Source organism: Scyliorhinus canicula, chromosome 5, assembly GCF_902713615.1.
Source record: "Scyliorhinus canicula chromosome 5, sScyCan1.1, whole genome shotgun sequence".
In the NCBI taxonomy this organism is placed as follows: Eukaryota; Metazoa; Chordata; class Chondrichthyes; order Carcharhiniformes; family Scyliorhinidae; genus Scyliorhinus; species Scyliorhinus canicula.
Window position 1 is genome coordinate 149,635,388 of NC_052150.1, and position 23,223 is coordinate 149,658,610.

The 23,223-nt window shown below is 42.2% G+C and overlaps 1 protein-coding gene across 2 annotated transcripts in view; it reads right to left on the reverse strand.

Annotated features, from left to right (window-relative positions):
- ankrd28b (ankyrin repeat domain 28b) overlaps window positions 1-23,223 on the reverse strand; it is a 136,232-nt gene that overhangs the window by 31,071 nt on the left and 81,938 nt on the right. For both annotated transcript variants that reach the window (XR_005460732.1, XM_038797809.1), the window contains 6 exons: window positions 22,657-22,683; window positions 21,919-21,993; window positions 15,427-15,628; window positions 6,939-7,026; window positions 1,898-2,012; window positions 405-624 (listed from right to left, as the gene is read on the reverse strand). Coding sequence is in view for 1 of the 2 variants with exons in the window: in XM_038797809.1 (XP_038653737.1) it covers window positions 405-624; window positions 1,898-2,012; window positions 6,939-7,026; window positions 15,427-15,628; window positions 21,919-21,993; window positions 22,657-22,683 (727 nt within the window). In the remaining variant the exon portion in view is untranslated. The remainder of the gene's footprint in view (window positions 1-404; window positions 625-1,897; window positions 2,013-6,938; window positions 7,027-15,426; window positions 15,629-21,918; window positions 21,994-22,656; window positions 22,684-23,223) is intronic.

A 23,223-nucleotide genomic window follows, 5' to 3' on the forward strand; every position in this document is an offset into this window, starting at 1 on the left:
AGCTGTGAAGCATTTATGCTAACCACCATGCTACCGTGTTGCCCCACAATAAATTATATTCTTCAAAAAGGCAAATAGCGAAGAGATAGTTATCAGAAACCTATGAGGTTCCAAAGTGCAGGTACTATTAAAAAATAATGGACATCAGTATGAAGGCAGAAATAATTAACAATGTATATATGGTACAGAGGAACAAAGATTAAAAATTGAATTTCTGAACAGCAAAAGGACAGGTGGCAAATGGGAGCACACATTTTCTGTAAAGAGAGTAATTTCAGAACTGCCCAATGATTCAGTTATTTGTAATACAGAAGTTAGAAGATTTCTTGCTGTTGGTTTTGAACATAAACTGTAAATCAACATAATTTATTTGCAGGCCACAGATATAAGTTGAACTTATTTACCATTGTAACAAGCCCAGTGCAGAGGTGTGTAACCATGATTGTCTGAAACTATAGGAACAATATCCATTGAGGATGCAGCTTGAAGTAATGCCCCAAGTACTCCTACATGTCCGCAAGCAGCTGCCAAGTGCAGAGATGTGCGACCCTTGCAGTCCCGAATTAAGAAGTTAGCGTTGTGTTGAAGTAAAGCTTCCACACACTCTTCATGACCAGTTACTGCCTATAAAACACAAGTTTTACAATAACTCCAATTGTGTAACATATAAAACTGTACTGTTTTTGAAGGAGAAGATAAATAACATTCTCAATCTATCTGGTTCTTGTGTGAATAAATTAATCTTGCTGAAGTAACCACAACACAATTTATGAAAACTACCAACCGTATATAAAAAATTAAGTCCGGTATGTTTACATTTTTCCAATGGTATTTTATTCATTCTTTTAAAAATAAAATCTACCTGTTTAATTCTGTGTTAGCACAGCAATATAGTCTGAAGTTTGTTCATGGTTCTGGAACACTGCCTATCTTCAAGCAGTCCATGGACTGAGAAAACATGCATTTGATTCCATAGTATATGCAATAATGCCACTAAGTTGAAGTTGATTTGCTGACAAAAGTATATGCTAACTAAGAAAGCAAGAGCTAGTTCAGTGGTCAGAGCCAATGTGCCATAAAATGGTTTTCAAATGCAAAACAGACAATTGCTATGCACAACATTTCTATTCTCAGTGATAAAAACCATTCAGGCTTTTTATACATTATGCATTTTGCCCAAAAAATATATTTCCAGGTTTTGAGACTTTTCGTACATCAAATACTCATAACATATTCTTAAAACCAGTTTTGTAAAATAGTTACAGTAAATCCAATTATATTATAAAGTTTTACTGAAAGAAGAGACACGTTGTCAGTGGCCAATCAGACTCAACCTGCCTGGTGTAAATTTAATCAAAGTTTGTCAGTTAACTGTCAGTTCCTGGTGCAGTTATACGGCAATGCCAATCAGAGCCCACTTGCTTCTCATGCAGTATAAATTGTTGTTCCCTTTACAACTCGGTAATCTTGAAAATTGTCCTGATGAGTGCAAGATGAAAAGCTTCAGCAAGTCTCTTTTATCAGCAATATTCAAGTCCTATACAACCAAACGACTATTATTCAATTTATTTGCCTGCCTGTTCATTCTTAATTCTTTACTGTGATTGAGCAACTAAAACCAGTTAGAAATACAAACCATCCAGGAGCTGAGACTGCGCTGTGTTATTATTTACAATGTAGTAACAACAGTAGCCTCCTTCAAAAGCATCTCAGATTTGTTCATATTTGAATGAATGATGGCATCTGTCCATCTTGGGAGATGATGGACTGCGCTCAGGGCATCCGTCACATCCGCACTGAGCATCACCTGCTGTGGCTGTGGAAGCCGACTCGTGAGTGGAATTCGAGTTCATGTTTATACAATAAATTAAGAGCCAAACCATCAAAAAGTACTCACCCCTCTGTGTAATGCAGTTCTCCCCCATTTGTCTTTGGCATCTACATTTGCACCCTTAAGAAGGGAGCATACACAATCCGTATGTCCATTCAAAACTGACAACATCAGAGGAGTTCTACAAGAAAGAAAGCAATTCAAACTATGGTTATATGCCAAATTTAATTATGTAGTCAAGTTTTTTTTAAGGCGAACATTTAACATAAGAAATCAGTTTATTTCATGTATTTTGAGTGCATATTATGAATATTGATAATAGAATTAAAATAGACATGTACACAAGGAGGACAAATCCAACCCAGCCAATTACCGCCCTATCGGTCTACTCTCTATCATCAGCAAAGTGAAGAAAGGAGTAATCATCAGTGCTATCAAGCAGCACTTACTCAGCAATGACCTGCTGACGGACGCTCAGTTTGGGTTCCGCCGGGGTCACTCCGCTCCTGACCTCATTACAGCCTTGGTTAAAATATGGACAACAGGCTTGAATGCCAATGGTGAGGTGAGAGTGACTGCCCTTGACATTAAGGCAGCATTTGACAAAATATGGCATCAAGGAGCCCGAGTTAAACTGGAGTCAATGGGAATCGGGAGGAACACCCTTCCCTGTTGGAGTCACACCTGGCTCAAAGGAACTTCAGAAGGCAAGTCACCATCACCTTCTGAAGGGAAATTAGGGATGGGGCAATAAATGCTGGCCTAACCAGTGATGTCCACATCCCGTAAATGAATAAAAGAAAAAAAATGAATTTACCAGGAGTGATACACGACTGGGGAAACATTTCCTTTTAATTTCAACATTTAAAAAGCAATTTAAAAGTAAAACAGGTAAAATATGTAACTACTTAACACGTGACCTAATTATTGGTAATATATGGTGCAATTCAGCAGACAAAGGTTAAAGTCTGCTTTTGGGTGGGTTTGGCAGGGTGATTCTTGCCGGCTACAGGGCTGCGAATCAGCCCGCAATTCAACTGCACTTTGCCGGTTTATTTTGGACTTCGGGGAGTTTCTCCCTGCGAGGCCACACTTTAGAGAGATTTCCTGCTGGCAAGCTGAGGTCGCCAGCAGGAATGGCAGTTCACAGATTGGGGTGCAATTTTAAGTGGCAGTCCCGCTCCCCTCCTCCCTGATTGCAGCCCCCTCCCCCTTGCTTTATGGCCACCTCTCCTCCAATTGGAAAGCCACCCCCTGCCAGATCCCTGGCAGTGCCAACCTGGTAATGCTGAAGTGCCTGGGGAGTGTAAGGTACCACCCTGCCCTTTCCCTGACTACCCAGGGGTCTCTAATGCCCTGCGAGAACCCCCGAGGTGCTGTTACATCTGGTCCATGTTTGCGTGGGCCAGTACTAAACGCCGCCCTGGCAGGGTCTCGCAGGCGCAGCCGTTCGAGTCCCGCCATATCTGGATCTTGTGCGGTGAGGGCGTGATCCAGGTCGGCCATCGCTGAATCACGTTCATAGTTGTCATTATTGTGTCGCTATACCTCTCAAATAATAAGCTTTAAATATGATTTACAATGATAAAATAATATGAATTGGCCCAATGCCAAGCATTGGATAAAGATTTGTCCCGTAACCAGCTACCAGCAGATGCAGTTTTTTCTTTGACCATAAAATTGCTATTTAAGTTTTCGACATGTCCACTGATGCATCTAAAAATGCAGAAACAGCAACAATAATGGCCATATTGCCAGTGCTTTTTCCAACAAGTGCAGTTCTATCAGTTGTTGAAACAGTTGCTAGGCCTATTTATATAGATTAAATACATAACCACAATGTACAATAGTCTATTAGTACACATGCCAATGAACAAACAAGATTGGAGATTGGAAAGTATGTTTCTTTTACAAGTGTGACTGAATAAGCATTTTAAAATGTGTACACAATGCTGTTTATACTTAATTGAAAGGATTTCGAGAAGGATAGACAAATGTACTTAACCCTTCTACTTTCTACAGCTTCTGTTTTTCGCCTTCCAAGTCTATTTATTTTTGCTCAAATTTTATATTGTTTCCTATCACTCCTCCTCAAGTCATTTGCAGTATGGTTTTCAAAGTTTTTAAAAATGTATTCTTTGATGGGATGGGTGTCATGGCTAGGTCAGCCTTTGCTGCAGATGCCCTTGCATTGCCATTTCAGAGGGCAGTTAAAACTCAACCACATTGTTGTAGGCTCGGAGTCACAAGAAAGCCTGACCAGGTGAGCAAGACTGATTTTCTTCCCTCCCATCAGTGAATTAGATGGGTTTTTACAGCAGTCAATGATATTTTATGGTCATCATTACAGAGACTAGATTGCAATTCCTGACTTTTAATAAATTGTATTTAGGTTTTACCAACTGCTCTAATGGGATTTGAAGTTATGGCTGCAAAGGATTTACCTCTGTATCTGTATTACTAATCTAATGATATTACCACTACACCATCATCTCCACCAAAGTGCTTGCTCTTTTTACAAATGGTCATTTTTTATATGAGAGATAAAACAAAGTTGGTAAGCATTTGATTTAATTTTGGCATTTTTATTGAATATAAATATTAAAATTTCAATGTTTTGATACCACTTGCAAAGGTAACAACACAACAGAGTGTACTTATTCATTCACTACAGTTTCTGTTAAAACACAGCAGTTTATTTTACACACGATGATACCTATGGGGTGAAGTTGCATCAGTTCTACGGTACTTATGGTCGTGAATAAATACGTTGAAACAATTTCTGAAATATATAGAAAGCAAGCAAGACTGTTGCATCTTCAAAGCTGTTAGAATTCAACTGCAAAAGATGTTTTTTTTGGGGTCTCCTTTTGCTATTCAACTTGGGTACATTTGATACAAAACATTACTAAGCAAAGAATGCTTTACATCAAAAATTAAGGTCAGTACGAGTTAGAAAATATGGTATTTACCATTTTTAGTCTTAATACAAGCAGCAACATATTTATCAGTTAAGCAACGGCAACTATGCAAATCACATCTAACCTTATAAAAATGAACAATTTGAGTGATTTAATTTTTCTTTCAACCACAACTAGAATAGTTTCAGAACTATTTCCTGGTCAAATTTAGTGCTAAATATAGCACTGATAGGGCCAAAAAAAAAAAAAATTAAAGTGAAACCTACGAGCAGTCCAAATGTTTGTGCATCTTGACTCAAAAATTCACATCTGTGCATTAGCTTACTACCTCAACTGTGCTGTCAACGGCTTAATGTTTTTTCTTTTTAATAAAGAGCAATAAAAGCATGCAACTTTGATTTATGCTGTCAGAATATATGTGGTAAAACAGATACTGGCAATTTTTGCTCTATAAGAAATCTTGAACAGCACTACAGCTCACTTCTTACAAAATATAAATTCTGAAAGGCAAAATAAAGCAGAGCAAAAGGAAAATGAATGCTGTTGAATGTCTCGGGGCTAAAAGGTTGCTCTGGTATACTTCCACGTCAAGTACATACAGAACAATATATTTCTGGGTGACCCAAATGCATGGAAACTTTAACTTTCAAAACAAAAAGCCTCTAAATACACCATATGAATTATACATCATCTTTTAAATCTATAATATCCAATTACAGGATGAAAATGGTAATGATCACAAGGATGTTTGAAAGATTCAAGCTGCTAGATGCTTTTGAATCCAATTTGAGGGAGAGGGGAACGAAGATAAACTGGTTACCACACAAAGCAGCTGAAGATTGTCATCCCACTGAATGAACACATGTCCGGCACAGTAGCATTAATGTACGCGTGCATTTTAAAAAATATCTTGAAGATTTCTATAGGTGTGTCTTCAACATTCTCCCAAGGGTAATTTGGCAAACTGCTGCAGTGCTTTGGCATGAACTCAAATGCAGAAGAGCGACTTCCGGTTGCGGTGATGCGGAGCTAAGCCACACGTTCGGCAGCTCCCGCTACTGAAGGGCTTTCGGGCCTGTTTTAGGGCCCCAAACGGCGCTGTTTCGACGATTCCCGATGGGGGAAGGTATTTGGAGGAACATTCCCCGAAATTTATGGTGCGCACCCGGAGTGGGGCAAAGAAAAAGGCTGCAGCAGCTCCCCAGAAAAAAGCGGGGGGATGATGACAAAATGGCGGCCGGCGGAGCACCCGAGGATTGGTAGAAGTGGGCACAGGAGCAGCAAGCTGCTCTTCTGCGCTGTTTTGCGGAGCTGAAGGCTGAGTTGCTGGACTCCCTGAATGCGACTACCAGCAAGCTGCTTGAGACCCAGACAGCCCAGGGGGCGGCCATTCAGGAGTTGCAGCAGCAGGCCGCTGATCGGGAGGAGGCGGCCGTGGTCCTCGTGGGGAAGGTGGAGATGCACGAGGCACTTCACAAAAAGTGGTCAAATGCAGAAGAGCAAAATGACTGACGAGGGATAAAATGGATGGCCAGTACATTAAAAAAAAATGAGCAGCCAAGTAAAAGTCTCATTGTTGAATCAGACCAACAGGCTGGTAGTTTGCATCTATTGCATAGTGAAATAATGAGGTAAGCATTTGATTGAGAAGGAAGGGAGGATTACACCTCTATGTGTCCTAACATGCATATGCACTTCCAACAGAGCTACTATTTCATTAACGAGCCGAGATAATTTCTTAATTCTCCCAACTTCCACTCCATCAGACATCTGCTAACTCAGGCGTGATTTATTGCTGCCTGTATTGCTCAGGTACTCAGTGATTCAATCAGCTCAGCTATCAAGGGAGAACAACTAATTCCATGAAGCAGTCCTTAGCTGCAAAGAATCTTTTTCTGAATATATTTATAGTAAAAGCAATTTTATGACCAAACTTTGGCCTGCCGCCAGCTACAGAGTGGCTACTCTGTGTAAGCTGAGGCATTTAATATATATATTCTATGGCCATAAAGAGAAAGCAATTTACATTAAAAAAATTGTATTTTTTTCTGTTCTCAACATTCTCCCATGGTAATCTTTTCCTTAAACGTCAATACAATTCAATTCTTCCAAGCACCTTTAACCTACACCAAAAAAAGTCTACCTTTCCAATGGAACATGCAGTAGAAATATTTTATTTTACTCACTGTCCATTTCCATCTTGAATGTCCACTGCAGTGTAGAGGTCAGTATTACCTATTAGGAGCCGTAGGCACTCTGAGTGGCCATTTGTTGCTGAGAATGTAAAAAAAAAATATTAAACGGAATGATACATGTGCAAAGTGTTCTATCGTTTGCAATTTTTTTACAGAACTGCTACAATGTCCCAGCTTCATTCACAACTTCGAAAATTAAGCAGCTAAAAATCCAGTCTTGCGCTGACATGTGCCATATCATTCAAGCTAAGTTGATGCTACGCAATGATAATTACCAACGAGTAAAAAGTGCAACAACATGATTGGATTTTCAACAGCACCACCAACACTGAGGCCCCACCATCTAAACCCTTTAGGAAAGGCAGAAGCTGGGAATTTGTAACAAATGACTTGCCTCCTGACTCCTCAAAGCTTCTGTGCCATTTTTGTGATGGAATATTCACCATTTGCTGGGGTGGGTTGAGCTGCAACTCCACCACTCAGGGAAAACTGTTGTGATCGGTTCCCTTGTCTTAATATCCACCTCCCACATCACCAGCACAATTTAACAACAATAAATACCATCAATCACGGACAGCAAGTAATCAGGAAAGCTAAGGGGAATTGACTACAAAAGTAGGACGGTTATTCTTCAGTTGTACAGGGAATTGGCGAGACCACATTTGGGATACTGTGTACAGTATTGGTCTCCTTACTTACGGAAAGATGTAAATACGCAGTTCAGAAAACGTTTGCTGGACTAATACCAGGAATGCGCAGGTTGTCTTATAAGGAAATGTTGGAGATTAGATTGTTATCCACTACAGTTCAGAAGGGTATGAGGCGATTTGATCGAAATCTTTAAGATCCTGACGGGTCTCGACAGGGTGGATGTGGGGCAGATGTTTCCTCTTGTCAGAGAATCTAGAACTAGTGATTGCTTTTTAAAAATGAGTCACCGCTCATTTAAGACAGAGTTGAGGAGAAATGTTTTTCTTTCAGAGGGTCGTGAGTCTCTGGAATTCTGTTCCTCAAAAGGCAGTGGAAGCAGAGCCTTTCATTATTTTTAGGTAGAGTTAGATAGATTTTTGATAAATACAGGGTGAAAGATTATCAGGGGTAGGTAGGAATGTGGAGTTGAGGTTACAATCAGATCACCATGATCTTATTTAGTGGCGGAACAGGCTCGAGGAGCCGAGTGGCACACTCCTCTCTGATTCGGATGCTCTACGGGATCTATTTAGCACAGTAGGCTAAACAGCTGGCTTGTAATGCAGAACTAGACCAGCAGCACAGTTTCAATTCCCATACCGGCCTCCACAAACCTGGAATGTGGCGACTAGGGGCTTTTCACAGTACTTCATTGACTTGCGACAATAAGAAATTATTATTATTATTTCAGTGATGCACCAAACACCTCCCCAACCTGTTTTTTAAAATTAATTTTTACAGGATGTGGGCTTTGCTGGCCAGGCCAGCGTTTGGTGCCCATCCCTAAATACCCTTCAGAAGGTGGTGGTCCGCTCCCTTCTTGACCCGTTGCAGTCCATGTGGTGTAGGTACACCTACTGTGCTATTAGGGAAGGAGTTACAGGATTTTGCCCCAGCGACAGTAAAGAAACGGCAATATATTTCCTAGTCAGGATGGTGAGTGACTTGGAAGGGAACTTCCAACTTATCTCTAATGGTAATTTAATTGAGCTGGTTTGTTTCCTTTGAAAAACAGCAACATTTTCAAAATAATGACAACTTTTTTTTTTCCAAAGTAAGTTTCTTAAATGGACTCCTGCGCAGAAAGAATCAACACTATCAAGAAAAGAACTTGTTCTTCTGTATGGTTAAATGAGTCCATACTTTATGATGATCTTAATATTGACCATGTAGATATAACTGTTTCGGAAAAACTGTTAGCTTGAAAAGGCCAATGACTAAATTAATATGCAGAACTCAAAAAGTCATTTGCTCATATGAGCAATTGCTCACCATCATACACCGCGGTGTCAAAGAAGAATCAGGCATTGTGCCTCAATGACTACCGTCCGGTGGCCCTGATTTCAGTCGTAATGAAGTGCTTCGAGAGGTTGGCCATGAAGCGCATCACCTCCATACTCCCAGAACGCCTAGATCCACTGCAATTCGCATACTGTCGCAACTGGTTCCCAGCAGACGCCATCTCGCTGGCACTACATCACCTCTAAAGCATCTCGACAACAAGGACTCCTACATCAGACTTCTATTTATTGACTACAGCTCCACCTTCAACACCATAATCCCAGCCAAGCTCAAATCAAAGCTCCAAAACCTTGGACTTGGCTCCTCACTCTGCAACTGGATCCTCGACTTTCTGACCCACAAACCACAATCAGTAAGAATGAACACCAACACCACCTCCACAATAGTCCTAGTCCTCAATACCGGGGCCCCTCAAGGCTGCGCACTTAGCCCCCTACTACACTCCCTGTACACACACGGCTGCATGGCAAAATTTGGTTCCAACTCCATCTACAAGTTTGCTGACAATACGACCATTGTGGGCTGGATCTCGAATAACGACGAGTCAGAATACAGGAGGGAGATAGAGAACCTAGTGGAGTGGTGCAGTGACAACAATCTATCCCTCAATGCCAGCAAAACTAAAGAGCTGGTCATTGACTTCAGGCAGCAAAGTGCTGGACACGCCTGTCAGCATCAACAGGGCACAGGTGGAGATCGTTAGCAGTTTCAAATTCCTAGGGGTACACAACTCCAAAAATCTGTCCTGGTCCATTCATGTCGGGCTACCACCAAGAAAGCACAACAGCGCCTATACTTCCATCGGAAACTAAGAAAATTCGGCATGTCCAAAACTTTTACCAACTTTTACAGATGCAGCATAGAAAGCATCCGATCTGGCTGCATTGCAGCCTGGTATGGCAACTGCTCGGCTCAAGACCGCAATAAACTTCAGAGATTCGTGAACACAACCCTGTCCATCAAACCTGCCTCCCATCCATTGACTCCTCCTTCACCTCCTGCTACCTGGGGAAAGCGGGCAGCATAATCAAAGACCCCTCCCAACCGGCTTACTTACCTCTTCCAACTTCTTCCATCGGGCAGGAGATACAGAAGTCTGAGAACACGCACGAACAGACTCAAAAACAGCTTCTCCCCGCTGTTACCAGACTCCTAAACGACCCTCTTATGGACTGACCTCATTAACACTACACCCCTGTATGCTTCACCCGATGCCGGTGTTATGTATTTACATTGTGTACCTTGTGTTGCCCTATTATGTATTTTCTTTTATTTTTATATACTTAATGATGTGTTGAGCTGCTCACATAAAAATACTTTTCACAGTACCTCGGTACACGTGACAATAAACAAATCCAAATCCAATCCATCCGAGTGCTGCTCCCTCCCATATTCAACTAAAACTTAATTGATGGGCCTAGCTTGATATGAACTACAAAAAAAAAGTAACATGTTTGAGGAAGAATTGTCAAACATTTGGTGAAACAGTATTAGTCCCAGATCTTTCAAACAAAATCAGAAACCACGTTTCAGGCGTAGAGGCCTGATATTGCTATGTAAATATATTATAATAGTAGTGTGTTACCAGTAGGAGACGGGGAAAATCACATTTAAGTTTTTACGTCGGTGTGAAACATGATTTGGGCCTCTGGTGAGATTTTCCATTCCCATTGCCAAACCTGCCTCAAAGAAGGGGAGTGAAAAATCTCCCCCAGTGTCTTTGACAAATTATGCTGTACTCTCAATAAAATAATAATAATCGCTTATTGTCACAAGTAGGCTTCAATGAAGTTACTGTGAAAAGCCCCTAGTCGCCACACCCCGGCACCTGTTCGGGGAGGCCGGTACGGGAATTGAATCCGCGCTGCTGGCATTGTTCTGCATTGCAAGCCAGCTATTTAGCCCACTGTGCTAAGCCAGCCCCTAAATTTAAACTGTTCCCTTGTCTCACGATTTAGAGCAGACTGGACATATGCTTTCAGAAAATCTCTTCCTATATTTTTCCAGCCTGAGAAACTTCCTTCACCTTACCCATGGCCAGCTACCAACAGATTTAAACAATTATATATCACCAATTTACTTTGTATGCTAACTTTTATACATCTATAAGTGAAAAATCTGAAAAATTAGAAAACATGTCAGGTGGCTATTTTTACAACTGTAAATATGAAAGCACCAATTTTCATACAGTTGCCTACGGTTACAACATTTGCGTATAACAATGAGATTATTTCTCAGCAGTTTCTCCCAAAAAGCATTCCTTTTCTGTGGTGTGATATTTAAAAAATCCTTGCGGAATCTTTAACTACAATCATTTGAGACGAGTTCCTGTGCAGGGTAAAGTAATAGCTGGTCATCCGGCTTATCTTAAATTATGTGCTCCACTTCCAGGTACAATGGCATATTTCAAGACAGGTTGTGACTTTATCAGATAGCTCTGCAATGCTTCTAATATTGAGGACATTAAGGCTTTCATTACTTACCAGATGACGGTAAAAACAATTTAGAACCTCCCAAATCTCTTGACCTGCCTGTTGAAAAGCAACCTTAAATCTTGTGGTGCTGAGCAGAACACAAGCTGCATGTAACAGCAGGCAATTTACTGCATCAATAGTTCTCACAACTAAATATACGGATGATGTAACTGAAAAATATATAGTGTCTTTCTTAAGTAAAATGTCCTACAGTGCTTCACAGGAACACTGAACAAAATTTGACACTGAGCTACACAGGCAATACTAGGGCTTATAACCAAAAACTTGGTCAAAGAGGTAGGGTTTAACGAGCAAAGGGGAAAGAGAGATAGAGATTTAGGGAGAGAATTCCTGAGCTTATAGAGTCTTGGGAACTGAAGGCACGGCCGCCACTGGCGGAGCAATTAATATTGGGAAAGCTCTAAAGGAGGAGTGCAGAATTGTACTCAACCACAATCTGTAACCACATGGCCTGGTATATTCCCCACTCTACCATTACCACCAAGCCAGGGGATCAACCCTGGTTAAGTGAAGAGTGCAGAAGGGCATGCCAGGAGCAGCACCAGGCATACCTAAAAATTAGGTGTCAACCTGTTGAAGCTACATGTAACACAGGACTACTTGCGTGCCAAACAGCATAAGCAGCAAGAAAGAGACAGAACTAAGTGATCCAACAATCAATGCATCAGATCTGAGCTCTGCAGTCCTGCCACATCCAGCCGTGAATGGTGGAAGACAACTCACTGGAGGAGAAGGCTCCACAAATAGCCCCATCCTCAATAATGGAGGAGCCCATATGTGCAAAAGACAAGGCTGAGGCATTTGTAACAATCTTCAGCCAGAAGTACAAAGAAAAGTACAGCATGGGAACAGGCCCTTCAGCCCTCCAAGCCTGCGCCGACCATGCTGCCCGTCTAAACTAAAATCTTCTACACTTCCGGGGTCCATATCCCTCTATTCCCAGCCTATTCATGTATTTGTCAAGATGCCCCTTAAACGTCACGATCATCCCTGCTTCCACCACCTCCTCCAGCAGCGAGTTCCCCGCACTCCCTTCGGTGTAAATAATTTTCCTCGTACATCACCTCTAAACCTTGCCCCTCGCAACGTAAACCTATGCGCCCTAGTAATTAACCCCTCTACCCTGGGAAAAAGTCTCTGACTATCCACCCTGTCTATGCCCCTCATAATTTTGTAGACCTCTATCAGGTTGCCCCTCAACCTCCGTCGCCCCAGTGAGAACAAACCAAGTTTATTCAACCGCTCCCCATAGCTAATGCCCTCCATACCAGGCAACATCCTGGTAAATCTCTTTTTCACCCTTTCTAAAGCCTCCACATCCTACTGGTAGTGTGGCGACCAGAACTGAACACTATACTCAGTATTGAACGGATGATCCACCTCAACCACCTCCAGAGATCCCCAGCATCACAGATGTCTGTCTTCAACCAATTTGATTCACTCCACATGAAATCAAGAAACAGCTGAAGGCACTGGGTACTGCAAAGGCTTTGGGCCCTGATAATATTCTGGTCAATAGTACTGAAGATTTGTACTCCAGAACTTGCTGTGCTCCTAGCCAAGCTATTCCAGTACAGTTACAACACTGGAATCTACCCGGCAATGTGGGAAATCGCCCAGACATGTTCGTTACACAAAAAGCAGGACAAATACAACCCGGCTAATTACTCTACTCAGTCTACTCTCCATCATTAGTAAAGTGATGAAAGGGGTCATCAATTGTGCTATAAAGTGGCACTTACTTAACAATACTCTGCTCACTGACGCCTAGTTTGGGTTCTGCCAGTCACTCAACCCCTGACCATATTACAGTCCTGGTTCAAACATGGACAAAAGAGCTGAACTCCAGAGGGGAGAGTGACTGACCTTGACATTAAGGCAATATTTGACCGAGTGTGGCATTAAGGAGCCCGAGCTAAATTGGATTCAATGGGATTGAGGGTGAAAATCCTCTGCTGATTGGAGTCACACCTGGCACAAAGGAAGGTGGTTGTAGTGGTTGGAGGTCATTCACCTCAGCTCCAGGACATCACTGCAGGAGTTCCTCAGAGTAGTGTCCTTGGCACAATCATCTTCAGCTACTTCATCAATGACCTTCCTTCCATCATAAGGTCAGATGTGGGGATGTTCATTGATGACTGCATAATATTCAGTACCATTCATGTGTAAACAGATAATGAAGCAGTGCATGCCCAAATGCAGCAAGACCTGGACAATATCCAGACTTGGGCTGGCAAGTGGCAAATAACATTCACCACACAAGGCCAGGCAATGACTAACTCCAACAACAGAGGATCTAATCACCACCACTTGACATTCAAAGGCACTACAATCACAGAATCCCCCACTATCAACAGCCTGGGGGTTACCACTGGCCAGATACTGAACTGGACTAGCCTTATAAATAGTGGCTACAAGAGAAGGTCAAAGACTAGGAACCCTATGGTGAGTAACTCCCCTCTTGATGTCCCAAAGTTAATGTGTCCCCCCATTTACAAGGCACAAGTCAGGAGGGTAATGGAATGCTCTCTACACGCCTGGATGAGTGCAGCTCCAACAACACTGAAGAAGCTCAACACCATCCAGGACAAAGCATCCCGTTTGATTGCCACCCATTTCATAAACATTCAATCCCTCCATCATCGAAGAACAGTGTGTAACACCTACAAGACATACTACAGAAACTCACCAAGGGTCCTTGTACAGCACCTTTCAAACCCACAACCATCATCATCTAGAATATCACCACCTGGAAATTCCCCGCTGTCGTGGCTTGAGACAACACTCCGGATATTTTCAGTAGTAATAAACGGGTTTACTAACGAAAGGCAGAGGCTGTTAGATATACAGGCATAGGACACAATAGGATGGGGTCTTATCTCTTTGGCTTTGGGGTCCACACTGCCTGGGTCCCTGCTCCCACGACCCCGCATTAACTCGCTATCGGCTGGGGTTTACATGCTCCTGTGCAATTGGCCCAAAGCCGGTCATGTGGCCTGCCAGGCAAGCCCCCTTACTACACCCTCCAAGCCACTCATCATCCTGACTTGGAAATATATCACCATTCCTTCACTGTCATTGAGGGAAATCCTGGAATTCCCTCCCTAACAGCAGTGTGGGTGGACTCGGGGACCGCAGCGGTTCAAGAAGGCAGCTGTCCGCTACTTTCGCAAAGACAATTAGGAATGGACAATACATGGTGGTCTAGCCAGTGACACCGACATCCGGTAAATTCAATTTTCAAAATGCAACGTTCTTGCTAAACTACATGGGTATCACAACCAGTTTGGAATCAGTTTGAAGGATTTTGACGCTTTGAAGTAAATGAAGATTTTGACAACTAGATTTAGAGGCCTTCATGAACAAAACAGATTTCAAAAGTTGAAGTTGTCGGAGAAATGCAGGCTGACAAGGGACATGATTGAGGTATTTAAAATGATAAAGGATATGTACATAAAATTCATAGTTAGTTTAGATATTATGTGTAACATTTTATTTATCGGCTGCTTTGTTTACAAAGAATCAATCCCTCCAGTTATGGATTTGCTTAATTTCTTTAAAACGGAACCTGATAAGTTCATGAATGGTGGACATTTCCACCTTAGAAACCAAGTTGTTAGCTATTAGGGATGAAGAGGATTAATGGGTTATTACAGTCTCTTACTGCCTCGTCATTTGAGGGTTCAAGAGAACTTTCTGGATGTTTTCTTAAATTAGCAACAAGTTATCTGTCCCCAATTTTTTGTTTTTCACTTCCCGGGAGATTGCATGGATAAAGGGTGCATAAAGGACATACGTGGTTGCACCAGATCTAAAATAATTGAGTGAATGTGAATTGCCTTTGCTGTTCTACTATTCATATATTCCCTGTAGTAGCAACTTTGTACGTTATAGAATAAATATTAACTTTTCACAAACACTTCTATGATGGTGAAAATCTGGTCATTTTGCTCCATTTAAAAAAAATACCTAGCAATAAAGTTTGTACATACCTGCAGCATGAATTGGAGTTCTTTTAGTCACAAAATCTTTAACAAGAATGGATGCTCCCTGATTGATTAACACGTCCACACACTCTACATGTCCTTTGAAAGCTGCCAGGTCCAATGGTGTACGTCCGTTATTATTTCTCACATCTAAATCTAAGAGAGACTGTACTAGTACCTCTAAAGCCTGGTGGTGACCATGGTATGCCTAAAAAAAGGACAGAATAAAATATATTTTGCTCAGAGTGAAAATGCATAATTTAAACAGACAAAAAAAAGTACAACTTTTTTTAAGTCAAAAAACAAAACCTGCACTTAAAAATATTGAGAGAAAACAATCCTTAAAAAATGTTTAAAACTTCAGAGCTATTTTCCAATGCTGAACCAGTAAAATAGCCTAAAAAAACAAAATAGCTCAACTTATCTGCCTTTTAATTAACAGCAATTCAGCTTAATCAGCCAAGTCATAGGGTTTCACAATTGCTTTAAAATGACAAGCAATGTACAAAAATCATAGAACTTGTCACCTTCCAAAATTCTGTAGATTTTGGAACAGTCCCGGTCAATTGGAGGGTGGCAAATGTAGCCACACTTTTAAAAAAGGAGGGAGGGAGAAAACAGGGAATTACAGAACGGTTAGCCGAACATTAGTGGGGAAAATGCTGATCTATTATAAAGGATATGATAACAGGACACTTAGAAAATATCAATGGGATTAGAGAAAGTCAACACAGATTTATGAAAGGGAAATCATGTTTGACAAACCTACTTGAGTTTGTTTGACGACACAACTAGTCGAAAGGATAAGGGTGAATCAGATGTGTATTTGGGTTTTCAGAAAGCTTTTGAGAAAGTCCCATATAAGAGGTTGGTGTGCAAAATTAAAGAGTATGGGATTGTGAGTAAAGTGCTGGTATGGATTGAGAATTGGTTAATAGACAGGAAACAGAGTAGGAACAAATGTGTATTTTTCAGAGTGACAGGTGGTGACTAGTGGGGTCCCCAGGGATCAGAGCTTGGGTCCCAGCTATTCACAATATACATGAATGATTTGGGTAAAGGAACCAAATGTAATATTTTTACGTTTGCTGGCAAAACTTGGTGGGAGTATGAGCAGTGAGGATGTAAAAGGGCTTCAAGACAATTTAGACAAGATACAAAGTGGATTCAGTATAAAGTGGATATGTGTGAAGTTATCCACTTTAGTAGGAAAAAGCTGTTACGAAGGCAAATGGTATGCTGGCCTTTATTGCAAGAGGACTGGAGTACAAGAGCAAGGATGCCTAATTGCAGTTGTACAGGACCTTAGTGAGACTACATTTGGGAGCACTGTGGACCGTTTTGGTCTCCTTACCCAAGAAAGGAAATACTTGCCATAGAGAGAGTGCAGCAAATATTTAAGGGATGTGGATGTCACTGGCTCGGCCAGCATTTATTGTCCATCCCTGGTTCCCCTTAATGTGATGGTGAGCTGCCTTCTTAAACCGCTGCAGTCCCTGAAGTTTAGGCACACCAACAGTTCTCTTAGGAAGGGAATTCCAGGATTTTGACCTAATGACAGTGAAGGAATGGATTATCTTTTCAAGTCAGGTTGGTGAGTGACTTGGAGCAGAACCTCGAGGTGGTGGTATCCCCAGGTATATGCTGCCTTTGTCCTTCCAGATAGTAGTGATATTTGGTTTGGAAGGTGCTGCCAAAGGAACCTTGGTGAGTTCCTGCAGGGAACTTTGCAGGGTGTTTGTCCTGTGTGGTTTCCAGCTTCTTGAGTGTTGATTAGATTGTCTATTTTTGGAGATAGTCATGTGTGGCACATACTTGTCAGCCCAAGCCTGGATATTGTCGATGTCATGCTACATTTAGAAGGGCTACTTCAGTATCTGAGGAGTTACGAATGGTGCTGAATATCAGTCATCAGCGAATACTCCCACTTCTGAACTTATGATGGAACGTCATTGAAGCAGTTGAAGATGGTTGGGCCGAGGACACTACCCTGTCTGAAACTGAGATAATTAACCTCCAACCCCCACAACCACCTTCGCTGTATCAGGCATGACTCCAGAATAAGATTTAATTGAAACGTATCAAATGGTTTGATTTAAAAAAATATATTTTTATTCCAAACCAAAGTACACAAAACACATCAACTTTCAAAAACATATCACAATCCACACAGTTTAACAAATTTTCCCCCTTTTTCTCCCCTTAGACCATAAGACATGGGAGTAGAATTAGGCCACTCGGCCCATCAAGTCTGCTCCACCATTCAATCATGGTTGATATTTATCTCATCCCCATTCTCCTGCCTTCTCCCCATAACCCCTGATCCCCTTATTGATCAAAAACCTATCCATCTCTGTCTTAACGACACTCGGTGATTTGGCCTCTACAGCCTTCTGCGGCAAAGAGTTCCACAGATTCACCACCCTCTGGCTGAAGAAATTCGCCTCATCTCTGTTTTGAAGAATCGTCCCTTTAGTCTGAGATTGTGTCCTCTGCTTCTAGTTTTTCCTACAAGTGGAAACATCCTCTCCACATCCACTCTATCCAGGCCTCGCAGTATCCTGTAAGTTTCAATAAGATCCCCCCTCATCCTTCTAAACTCCAACGCGTACAGATCCAGAGTAATCAAACTTTCCTCATATGACGAGCTGTTCATTCCAGGGATCAATCTTGTGAACCTCCTCTGGACCCTTTCCAAGGCCAGCACATCCTTCCTTGGATACGGGGTCCAAAATTGCTCACAATACTTCAAATGGGGTCTGACCAGAGCCTTATACAGCCTCAGAAGTACATCCCTGGTCTTGTATTCCATTGCATTTGCCTTCCCAACTGTCGACTGAACCTGCACGTTAACCTTAAGAGAATCGTGAACAAGGACTCCCAAGTCCCTTTGTACTTCTGATTTCCAAAGCATCTCCCAATTTAGAAAATAGTCTATGCCTCCAATTCTTCATCCAAAGTGCATAAGCTCACATTTTTCCACATTGTATTCCATCTGCTACTTCTTTGCCCACTCTCCTAGCCTATCCAAGTCCCTTTGCAGCCCACCTGTTTCCTCAATACTACCCGTCCCTCTACAGATCTTTGTATCATCTGCAAAAGTGCCTTCAGTTCCTTCTTCCAGATCATTAATGTATATTGTGAAAAGTTGTGATCCCAGCACCGACCCCTGAGACACATCCCTAGTCACTGGCTGCCATCCTGAAAAAGGCCCCTTTATCCCTACTCTCTGCCTTCTGCCAGTCAGCCAATCCTCTATCCATGCCAGGATCTTACCCTTAACACCATGGGTTCTTAACTTATTTAACAGTCTCCCATGCGGCACCTTGTCAAAGGCCGTGTTACTTCCTCAAAGAACTCGAACAGATTTGTATAGGTTACAGAGGGACATAGATAAGCTGCAGAGCTGGGCTGAGAGGCAGATGGAGTTTAATGCGGAAAAGTGTGAGGTGGTTCACTTTGGAAGGAGTAACAGGAATGCAGAGTACTGGGCTAATGGCAAGATTCTTGGTAGTATAGATGAACAGAGGGATCTCGGCATCCAGGTTCATAAATCCCTGAAAGTTGCCACCCAGGTTAATAGGGCTGTTAAGAAGGCTTATGGTGTGCTAGCCTTTATCAGTAGGGGGATTGAGTTTCGGAGCCACGAGGTCATGCTGCAGCTGTACATAACTCTGGTGCGGCCGCACTTGGAGTACTGCGTGCAGTTCTGGTCACCACATTATAGGAAGGATGTGGAAGCTTTGGAAAGGGTTCAGATGAGATTTACTAGGATGTTGCCTGGTATGGAGGGAAGGTCTTACGAGGAAAGGCTCAGGGACTTGAAGTTGTTTTCGTTAGAGAGAAGAAGGCTGAGAGGTGACTTAATAGAGACATATAAGATAGTCAGAGGGTTAGACAGAGTGGACAGTGAGTGTCTTTTACTTCGGATGGGGATGACAAACACGAGGGGACACATCTTTAAATTGAGGGGTGGTAGATATAGGACAGATGTCAGAGGCAGTTTCTTTACTCAGAGAGTAGCAGGGGTGTGGAACGCCCTGCCTGCAACAGTAGTAGACTCACCAACTTTAAGGGCATTTAAATGGTCACTGGATAGACATATGGATGAAAATGGAATAGCGTAGGTCAGATAGGGTTCAGATGGTTTCACTGGTCGGCGCAACATGGAGGGCCGAAGGGCCCGTACTGCGCTGTAATGTTCTATGTTCTATGACCTCCCCTTGACAAAGCCATGCTGACTCAGTCCTATTATATCATGCACTTCCAAGTACTCCGCGATCTCATTTTTAATAATGGACTCTAAAACCTTACCAATGACCGAAGTCAGGCTAACCTGCCTGTAATTTACCATCTTCTACCACCCTCCCTTCTTAAACTGCGGTGTTACCATAGCCATTTTCCAGTCCTCTGGGATCCTTCCTGCCTCCAGGAAGATCACCACCAATGCCTTCACAATCTCCTCAGCTACCTCTTAATTCCCCTACACACCCCGGCGACAAACACATCCTCGAATAGGAACAAAAACATCCTCCATCTTACAAAGAACACATTCTCTGACCTTCCTGAGAGTGATATAAATGTTTTTCTACCTTAAGACACTCCACCACACCCCTCCAAGCATGCCGCCACCCTCGGTGGCTCCATCAACCTCCACCCCAGAGTAAATCCGCCACCAGGCAATCAGAGTGGTGAAGGCCACAACTTCGGCTCCCCTCCCCTCCAGTAGCTCTGGCAGCTCCGACACTCTAGATCACCACCAGCAGTTATGACATCTTCAGCCCCAAGACCTCCGATGGTGCTTCAAAAATTGGGACTCCAAAACTCATAAATCTCGGACATGACCAAAACATACATGTGGACATGTTTCCCAGCCTCCCTCCACATCTCTTGCATTTATCCTCTATATCTGGAGAGAACCGGCTCATTCGAGCCTGCCTCACATGGCCCTATGCACCACTTTCAACTGTACCATGCTAATCCTCGCACAGTCTGACATCGCATTCACCCTGTGCATAATTTCACTCTACATCTCCCATCCCAATTCCATTCCCAGCTCTTCCCCCCCCCCCCCCCCCCCCCATTTCCGCTTTACCACTTATTTTACACAATCTCCAACAAAAGTGGCATTAACCAGGCAGAAAGGGCCAAATCCAAAGCCTCCAAATAGGAACTACCTTGTGTGCAACCGATCAGCTCATGGCCACCACTGGAAGTGAAACATAAAATTCTGACAGGATTCAACAGACTAGATGCAGGGTTCATGCTCCCTCTGGTTGAGGGAGGGGTGAAGGGGGGAGGGCTCTAGGAGAGGTCACAGTCTCAGGATACAGGGTAGACCATTGAGGACTGAAGACAGAAGAAACCTCTTCACTCACAGGGTGGTGAACCTGTGAATTTCTCTGCCACAGAAGGCAGTGGTGGCCAAGATACAAAATATATTTAAGGAGGAATGAGTTAGATTTCTAGACTCTAAACCATCAAGGGATATGGGAAGAGCACGGGAATATGGTTGTATGGGCGGCACTGTGGTTAGCAGCGCTGCCTCTCAGCACCAGGGACTGGGTTCGAATCTGACCTTGGGTGACTGTCTGTGTGGAGTTTGCATATTCTCCCCATGTCTGTGGGGGTTTTCTCCGGGTACTCCGGTTTCCGTACACAGTCCAAAGATGACCAGATTGGTGGATGGGACATGATGTATCATAGATAGAATTTACAGTGCAGAAGAAAGCCATTCAGCCCATCGAGTCTGCACCAGCCCTTGGAAAGAGCACCCCACTTAAGCCCTACACCTCTACCCCATCCCCCTTTATCCCTGTAACCCCACCTAACCCACACATCTTTGGACTGTGGGAGGAAACCCACACACACACGGGGAGAACGTGCAGACTCCACAAAGACAGTGACCCAAGCCGGGAATCAAACCTGGGACCCTGGAGCTGTGAAGCAACTGTGCTACCCACTATGCTACCGTGCTGCCCACTAATTACAATTGCCCCTTAGTGTCCAACGGTTAGGTGGGATTAAGAGGATAGGATGGGGGATTGAGCCTAGGTAGTGTGTTCTTTCGGAGAGTCAGAGCAGACTCGATGGGCCAAATGGTCGCCTTCTACACTGTTGGGATTCTATAATTAGGCTTAAAACCAGCAATCTAGAATATCAGCCAGAATCACATTGATGGCCCAGCAGGCTCACTGCTCCTATTTTCTATGTTTCCAACCTTTCTTCCACATTGAACAGAATAAACCTCGCGCCACTATGAAAACCACCAGAGTCAAAAAAATGAAAAAATGCATTTTCAAAAAACACTTATAAAATTGCATTATGCTCAACAGATATATGGTCAGAAAACAGCAGTAGTAGAGATTAAAAATACCCAAATCACATAACGGTTACAATCTATTGCTTGACATGAGTAACTAGCTAAGCAGTCCGACCAGAATGTTTGTATACAGTCCAGATACACATCAAGCATTTATAGAAGTATTTTCTACTTACAGCCAAATGCAAAGGACTGATAGGCGCCTTGTTATCAGAATCATTCAGCATGTCTGTACCTGAAGTTTCCATCAGCTAATAAAATAGATAAGATACTTTAAAAATAATTACATCAAAAAACACATCAGACTAAAGTTCCAGGACACGGCAGCATACATTCAATCTTAAGATAGGAAAATGTCAACCCAGAGCAAATATAAAACCTCATAACACAAGTGGCCTAACCAAGGAGACTGAAAAGCCCTGGAGATTACAAATTCCAAGATGGCTAAATTTTGGTCACTGAGGGCTATTGAAGAGTGTAAGAAATCCTGTTTTCAGACTGGCCTAATAATTTTGCATCTGGTCTTTTCTCACCTTTCTGCATGGTTGTAAATAAATGAGGCAAAATCAAATAAAACCGTGCATATTAACTCAACACATTTTTGTAAGTAATGCCTTTCCATGCAGCTTCTCGTCATGATGGGGATACTGATGCAAATTAAACAAATATTGTAAACGTTAATATGTATGCAATCTAAACCTTTAGAGCTTTCCTGAACTGCAAATATAAAAGATTGAACTGACTTGTTTTCAAAAGTAAAATAGTAGCAAATAGGGGAGCAATTAATTTTGGATTTTAAATGTACACAACTGAATACATAATTGTCACAATATCACATCTATGTATTAAAGGCAATGGCATATTAAATGATAAACCATTAGGGCACAAGATACAAAATGAATGTAATGACTTACTACATCTAGAGGAGTTTCATTTGCAATCTGGAGAAGTTAAAAATAAAACAAATTATTGAATGGCAAAGCTTAAAAGTTATAAGCACCACCCTCCCATCCCACAATAAAAACTAAAAGTAATCAAGTAGCTACATGAGCAATTCTTTAACTCTAATGCACATACCGTTAGAAAAACAAAGGGAAAAAAATTAAGGGAATTAGATTTGTATTGGTAAACATTAGAAATAGGGTACAGTTTTAAGTGTGTTGAATTTAATGTTTCTCTACCTGGATGGGTAAAACCTATAGTCAGATTCATGCTGGACAAAGGTGTTTTGTATGTGTGGGAGCTCGGTAAGTTTCAATTGTGTTTCTACTATGCTGAAAGAGAGCTATGACGTGAGAATAAATACACCAGCAGTGGTTTCATAGCAACTGGGGCCTTGTAAGGTAGAGAAGATTTTAAGTTTCAGTTTAGCTAATTTGATTGCAGTTGGATACTAGTGAGAGGGAAGGCATTCTCACAGCTCTGCTGGAAGCAATTGGTTCAAAAGGTGAGAGGGAGAACAACTCTCTCAGCTTTTCTAG